The sequence below is a fragment of the Eurypyga helias genome, unplaced genomic scaffold, assembly GCF_000690775.1.
Source record: "Eurypyga helias isolate BGI_N326 unplaced genomic scaffold, ASM69077v1 scaffold45145, whole genome shotgun sequence".
Taxonomy (NCBI): Eukaryota; Metazoa; Chordata; class Aves; order Eurypygiformes; family Eurypygidae; genus Eurypyga; species Eurypyga helias.
In genome coordinates, this window is record NW_010251585.1 from 6,510 (window position 1) to 13,906 (window position 7,397).

The window sequence follows — 7,397 nt, forward strand, 5'->3', positions numbered from 1 at the left end:
CACCGATTTCCCTGGTTTCACACCTGAACTCTGCTGTTTCTTCAGAACATTTCCACTCCGACAAGGTACAGTGTCCCCAACAAAATTAATCCATCGAGCATATCTTTTGGGGCTGATCTTAAGGAAAAACAAAATGAAGAACAACCTTTAGCCTCTTCCAGTCAGTATATCTCACATGATGCTTTACCTGATGGTTTAGTAATGCTGACTGTGCTCGTAACAGGGACATGTGCCAGTTTACACAGAGGGAGGAGGGCAATTTTCCTTCTGAGATATGAATTGCCATATCTGAGGGTAATGCCATTTGAATTTGGAAGACCAGAAACTGGTGGGGCGAGAAGCATTATTAGAAAGGAATCTCACTGTTTAAACTGCATGCAGTGTTTTCAACAGATAGATGAGTGTTGGGCAGGCTTCGACTCAGTCTTTCCTGCTCCCCGTGTTTGCTGCTGCACAGCTGCTTCTAAGCTGTTCCAGCTTTTCTGAGAACAAAACTCAAGATACAAATGCTTCTACTCTGCCACCTCTCTTTTTTGCCTTTGGTCTCATTCCCAAAAAAGCAGCAGACTGAAAATGCAGTTCAGCCTCTTGTCATTCTTGCTGGATCTTGCCCTCTTTTATTCCGTTCAGCTGCCTTTAACACTAGATTGGCAATGCTGCATCTGTACCTCCTCTTAGAGCTAGCACAGGGGGATACCACTGACTAACTAGACTTTGCAGTCAGACTGCAGGGCAGGGAAGGGGGGTGGGGGCAGAGTTGAAAAGGCAAGCTTGCTTTAAAAACTGGTGGAGGAACTCCTGGGAAGTAGACACTAACTGTTAGACTTGAAAGTTCTCCCTTTAAAACACTGAATTCAGAGAAGCTTCTGAAAGTTGGCTTGCTCAGTTTAAACTATACCACTACAGTCCCAATACCCCACTACGTCTCTCTTGATCTCTAAACCAAATCCATGTGACAGGCATGGAATTTGGTTGTGTTTTACCTCTGCTCATAAAGCTGCTAGCAAGAATGCTAGAAATGGCAAGGAAACTTTGAACAGGAGATCCTCACAGACTTGATTGTCTGGCCAGCCTCAAGTGGGTAACAAAATTAAGCTGCTGTAACGCCAAAGGATCTGCCACAATTGAATCTCAGAGGACAAGGGGTGGACATGCATGTAAAACTACCCCAAAACAATGTTCTAATATAAGTAGGATTGTGCCTTTTTGGAATAGTTTTGGTTTGGCAGCTGGCTGTGGGCAGCATCGAGACTCCAGATTCTTTACTTGGCCTGGAAAAAGAGGGCCTGCAGCCTTTTCTGACAAGACTCCCAGGCCACTGGTGACTATGGCCACTATCAGTTGTTGTCTAGCCTCGGATTTAAGGCAACGCAGCGATGTAGTTGTGAAAATTCGCAATGTCAGCCCTAAAGGTATTTGTTCTTGTCTTTGCAGGCATCTGGAGTACAAGTTGCCGATGAGGTGTGCCGTATCTTCTATGACATGAAGGTGCGGAAGTGTTCTACGCCTGAGGAAATTAAGAAGAGGAAGAAGGCTGTCATCTTCTGCCTCAGTCCAGACAAAAAGTGCATTATCGTGGAAGAAGGCAAAGAGATTCTAGTGGGAGATGTCGGTGTGACAGTTACCGACCCTTTCAAGCACTTCGTGCAGATGCTTCCCGAGAAGGATTGCCGTTATGCCTTGTATGATGCAAGCTTCGAGACCAAGGAATCCAAAAAAGAAGAGCTGATGTTTTTCTTGTGGTAAGCCGTCTTTCCAACGTGCTCATTCCTGACATGCAGTCCAAGCCCTGTGGGCGAGGTCTCGGAATTTGTGTTGCCCAGGCTGGCAAGATGGTAGGCTTAGAGTGAGCCTGATGCCTGTATTCTGAGCCGTGAGGCATTTCTCTTGTTAGTCATTGATAGGATACTGCTGCTGTCTGTGCCGGATAATAAATGTCACTGATTGCACTCTTCTTGGTGTATCCCACCAGGGCACCAGAGCAAGCACCTCTCAAAAGTAAGATGATCTACGCAAGCTCCAAGGACGCAATCAAAAAGAAGTTTCAAGGTACGTAATACAGCGAACGCTCCTAGCTGTGCCCTGCCCCTGGAATGCTTACGCAGCGAGGCTTAACCCTTGGCTAATTGGTTTGGGTAGGTTGGGTTTTTTGAGATGCCAGTGAGAGATGAGAGCTTCACAGGTGAAAAGCCCTGTGATTGAGCTACAGTGAGCTCTGGCTAAAACTTATACTGCCTGACTCTGCATTTTAGAGTCGCTAGAACTGTGCTCAGGACAAGAGCAGGCTTTGCACTGTGTGACAGCTTAGCTGTATTGTACAGAGCAGCACATCTGCACCATGCAGGCTGGAAACCATTCCATTCGTAACACGGGGCTGGATTTGGTGCAGAGCTGCCCCTGTGGCAGAGGACTTTTAGCCCCGTGTCTGTTGAGATGCACAGTCTCAAAAACATACTGTGCTGTAGTAGTAGTAATTAACGATTCGCTTGATTTGGAGATGTGGTTGTGATTACTCGTTTCAAACGGTATTGCATTTCCAAGTGGAGAAGGGAAGCTCTGTTCAGCCCGTCAGGCACTGTTAACCAAGGAGTGAGGGCCTTGCTGCAGCATTCAGAAATTTCACGCTAAGTCGGTCATTACGATGGCTGGTAGCCAGGCAGCACTGGCTACCCCCAGTTCCTCACGCTGAACTGAGCTGAAGCCTTGCAGCCTGCGAATCTCACAGGATCCTTGTGCGGCGGTGCCAGCCCTCGCAGGACAGCGATTGGAACTACCCAGGCAGACTGTTGTGTGCTACACACATGGAGTTAGGAAAAAAGGGAAAAAAATAAAAGAAATCCTGGAGAGATTCTGCTTTTCTCCACATAAGACAGGCTTGGGTTGGGCTCCCTGCCCTTTAGAGAAAGAAACTAACTGTTGATTCCTTAGACCAAACAAAGTCTTTCTACAGGTCAGGTTCTCCCCTTGATTCTTTCACCCACCTCTCCAGAGCCAGTGGGAGCAGAGTGGGTCATCTAAGTGTGCTGTAGCTCCCTCCCCTGCCGTATCCAGGTAGCACTGGACACACAGATTTCATCGCAGGCTGTCGCGCAAGCCAAAGGCCGAGAGCCTGAGCACTGCTCCAGCAAAAGCTTTCTCTCTGAGACTTCTGTGGTGATAGTTGGTATGTAGCCAGATGTCTCTCGTGGTGTAACAGGGGAAAACCAAATTCTGAAGCTAAGGCAGGACCTGCCTGCTTGAGTAACCAGATTGCCTCTTCTAATATTGCTGCCAAGTCTGTTTGTTTGATTACTAGCATGTTGAAATACTGCGTTATTGAGTGTTTTGCCTCTTTTTTAGGCATAAAGCATGAATGCCAAGCAAATGGGCCAGAGGACCTCAACCGAGCTTGCATTGCTGAGAAGCTAGGAGGCTCCCTAGTCGTAGCTTTTGAAGGAAGTCCCGTGTAGATGTCATACAGTGCCACAACTCTACAAGCATTCCATGTTTTAATATATCAGTTATGTAAAGCAACCATTCTAGGCAAGGGTTTCACTAACTGTAGGGAAGCTGTCTTGTAGAATAAAGTAGATTTTGGAGATGTAGCTTGTATGTACAAATGACCCTAAATAAATCAAATTAAGGATTTATCTTGGTGTATTAATATTTGCATTGGTTTTCCAGCCCAATACTGTCCCTGATGGATTAACACTAAAGGTCTCCAGAAATTTTGGTCCAGTGCAGCGGTGTATCATGGGATGAAAGAGGGGGGAGGTGAGAACAATCTGGTTCCTGTTCTTACTTTTCGAAATTGTAACAAGCAAAATTCAGTCAGTCTTTTTTGAGGCTGCTGGCCAACTTGCCAAACTCAAAAACTTTTCCCCTGTAACCGCTTAATATGAAATTTCGAACCTGTAGTTAAAGTTAGGCTAAAGCAACCTGTTGGCACCAAAACTGGGTTAAATTCGTAGTGCTTGCAGTTGCAAAGCAGTACTAATAAAGGCTCATTCTGAAGTTAGATATGAAATAGACACACTTTTCTGGAAAAATAGTCCTAATCCACTCTCTTGTAAACTCACAGTGCAGTAAATAATATTTAAAGGTTCACTTGTTCTGTAGGCTTAATTTTCTCGTTATGAAGTGTCTTGAGGTCCCTTCCAGCCTGAGTGATTCTATAAAGATTGCTTTTCTGTTGACATAGTTTAATTTAGAACGACCTTAGTCTCTCCAATACACACTTCCTAGCAGGTTGGATGCTTCCCAGGCTTCTACCAATGCAGATTCTTCTGTCGGAGCTCTCCAGCTATGGGTAGTACGATGAGAAGGAACCACCTCTTTGAAAAGTGGTACTCTCAGCCCCAGTCTTTGGTCACTTGGTCCATTTGTCCACAATTACTATTGATTTAACTTAGTAGAACCAATCAGCCTGACTAATACGGCTTGATCTGGGCTTTTTGTCTGTTAGCTTCTTTAATTCTGTAGAAATGCATGGAAATATCACCTACTAGAAAGTTTGACCTGAAATGCCTTTTGTATGGGGGGGTAGAGAACATTCCTGTGCCAGCTACAGAGATCTTAAAAGCTTCCATGTTTCACCAGTGGTTGATTAAAGCTGTTTTCCTTTGTGTAATGTGTACATGGGAGTTGCATAGAGTTTTCCTGTATGTCTGTAGAGAAAAAAAAAAAAACCAAACAAAACCAAAACCCTTAGCCTCCAGTGCGTTACTGTGATAATGTTCTGTGCGTGCCAAACTCCAATAGCCTAAATAAATGGGGTTTCCCTCCCCTGGGTGAGTGACTGATTCCTCTCCAGCCTCCGCCTTAGCCCTCCCGCAGCGGGGCTGGTGCTGCTGGCTGAGCGCGCTGGTGCCCGGCGTAGGCCCCTGAGCCGGGTACGCCTTCCGCAGCTACCGCCCCGTGCCGCTGACGGGGAGAAAGGATGGGGGGAGACAGGCTCCTGCGGAGGGAGTTGGGGGCCGGGAGCAGGTTCATCCGCTGCAGTGTGCCACCCTCCTTGGCCCTGCGCCCCTCAGCTGAGCGGCTGCCGGCCTGCTGCAGGCTCTAGCTCCGTAACAGCCCCTGGCCTCTGCCTTTTAGGCTTCGGACCCAACTTTCCATGGGTTGGGGAGCTTCCTGGGGAACATCTTGAACGTGCTGAGCGCTCAGCTCCGAGCTGGCCCCAGCGGGTAATGATCACCGTGAAGGGCTCCTTCTTGCCCAGGTGTCTGCAGTACTGCTCTCTGTCCAAAGTCCAGGTGGAGATAAGGAAACCGGAGTGACACAGCGGGAGTGGCGCTGCCTGGCAAACAGGGAACTCCCGGCCAAGATCCAGCTGATAACTAGCGCCTCCGGACCGCAGGCATCTTCAAAGAGATACCCTGCCCAGGTGACGCCATGGTGGACTTTGGGATTTCCTTCTTTGGTTAGGAATCGGAGCAGGAGAGCCATGCAGAGGGGGAAGGGTGTCAGACCTGGAAGGCAGAAGGTTACTCCCCACAGCCTGAAAGCCCTTGGATCAGGCCCTTGGGTACAAAGTGCCTTGCTCCCGGGACTTTGCGGGATGGCAGGTCTGAGGTGGCTTTGGGCTGTGGTTAGTTGTGGTCTTACAGCTCGAGCTGACCTAAGAGGTGTTGGCTGCTTGTAGGATGCTTGCAGCAAGCCCTAGGGTATTATACCGGTGCCTCTGGAAAAACTCCTGCACTCCAGGGCTGCCAGTAACGTAACCTCCAGAGCTGGAATGCTTCAGGCTCGTCCACCTCATGGGGTGAGTGGGCCCAACTTCCCACCCTGCCAAGGTGGCTTGTCCTTCTGCAGCTAGAGGGGATGGGAAGCACAGGAAGGTATTTCCTCTTGTGACTGTTTCAAATCCTTTCAGTTCAGGTTTCTCCCAAATCACCCAGACCTTCAGAAAAAGCGGGGCAAGCAGGGAGAGGGGTGAGGAATGCTTCCTATAGCTCGTCTAGTTGCTGGGGGGAGAAATGGCTCCCTGACAGGACTACGCGAAGAAGTTGAAGGGGCTGTGATGACCGACGCAGCTCAGCTGGACCACAGCCCAGGCGGGGCAGGAGCGGGGCTGCTAGAAACCTTTTCAAGTCCCTGCACAGGCAAGGATTTCCCCAAAACCCATTTCTACCCGTTACACTGCGGGAAAGATGGAGATGGGAGATGGTAATTCAGACCTGAGTGGGAGCGGCAGATGGTGCCGATGTAATTCAGCTGCTCCAGCAAAGGTGAACGCGAGTGTCCAAGCTACAGCTTGATAAACCCACATACCCAGGCTGAAAGGTAATTCCAGCTGTGGCTGAAATGGGAAGGATCCAGCGCTCCCATTCCAAACCACCCCGGCTGCCTGAGTCACAGGCCTGGAGGAAAGGAGATAACCTCGGGCAAGCCCGTGCCATTGCAAAATCCCACCATCTCCGGGGAGAGCAGAGGCTGGCCAGTCCTTGGCCCTTCATGCTGGTGGGCAAGGCTCAGGTTTCTCCTGGACCCTCAGAATGTCCTTCCACCGAGGTGCCAAGGGGAAAAAAAAAAAGAAGATCCTAGCAGTACCACTCCAGGTTCTGAAAATTAAGCTAAACATCTTCCCCCAAAAAGACGTGTTTTTTCAGCTTTGCTTAACAAGATCAGCCCCTTTCTTCCTAAAACACCCTGCTTGGTGACATCTCCAGGAAGGGCACTATGTCCCCTCACACTGGGGACACCGAATCTGCTCTCGTGTGGCTTTTGGCGCCCGAGCCCGCCTGCCCCACAGCACACTGGGGATGCCAGCTGCCCTCCCTGTGCTGGCTGGGGGCTTCGCTCCTGCTCCGGGGTTAATGCCGGGGCATCAGCTCTGTTCTGCACACGCTCACAATAAAGGAACTCGTTGCAAAAGCAGAAAAAACTGAAAAACTAAAGGATTGCATCTCTTCGCTGTGCCTGCTGCTCCGGGGCCCTTCCTGCCGACAGCTCCCTGGGGGTGACAGTCACCCCAGTGTGCTCCACAGCCCAGCCCAGCCTATGGGTCGGCTGGTTTCTTTTTGCAATCCTGGTAAAATCCAGGGATTGCCTCACTTTTGGGGACTATTAAATGCAGGCTGACAGACCTGCCAGATCCTGGGGCGCTGGATCTGCCACCTACACGCATGCAACAGCCCCCAGAGAAGAGAGCTGGGGGCTCAGCAGGGCTTGTAATGAGCGTGTGGGGTCTCAGCTGCCACGCAGACAGCTGGGAGATGCAGGCCCCCAGAGGCTCAGTCCATTTCTGCACTGAGTGGTGACGGTCTCAGCACCCATGTGTGCCCCGACGTCTGGGTGCTGCAGCCCCTGCTCAGCCGAGCCCCAGCAAACACCGGGTGCCTTCGGACAGGGGTGGGAGGCAGGTTTTGGGATGAAGGGGGAATCTCAGCTTACCTCTTCTTAGCCAGAATTCAGCA

At 49.8% G+C, this 7,397-nt stretch overlaps 1 protein-coding gene across 1 annotated transcript; it reads left to right on the plus strand.

Annotated features, from left to right (window-relative positions):
- Window positions 1-1,084: 1,084 nt before the first annotated feature.
- On the plus strand, window positions 1,085-4,764 carry DSTN (destrin (actin depolymerizing factor)). The gene is made up of 3 exons (XM_010152070.1): window positions 1,085-1,742; window positions 1,973-2,049; window positions 3,340-4,764. The coding sequence occupies exons 1-3, from the start codon at window positions 1,483-1,485 to the stop codon at window positions 3,447-3,449; spliced, it is 447 nt and encodes a 148-aa protein (XP_010150372.1). The 5' UTR covers window positions 1,085-1,482; the 3' UTR covers window positions 3,450-4,764.
- The last annotated feature ends 2,633 nt before the right edge of the window (window positions 4,765-7,397 follow it).

Excerpts from the sequence above, each read along its gene's own strand:
- DSTN (XM_010152070.1), top strand. The coding sequence starts at position 1,483 with ATGAAGGTGCGGAAGTGTTCTACGCCTGAGGAAATTAAGAAGAGGAAG. Across the intron at positions 1,743-1,972 it reads GAGCTGATGTTTTTCTTGTG|GGCACCAGAGCAAGCACCTC; the intron begins GTAAGCCGTCTT and ends GTATCCCACCAG. Across the intron at positions 2,050-3,339 it reads AATCAAAAAGAAGTTTCAAG|GCATAAAGCATGAATGCCAA; the intron begins GTACGTAATACA and ends CCTCTTTTTTAG.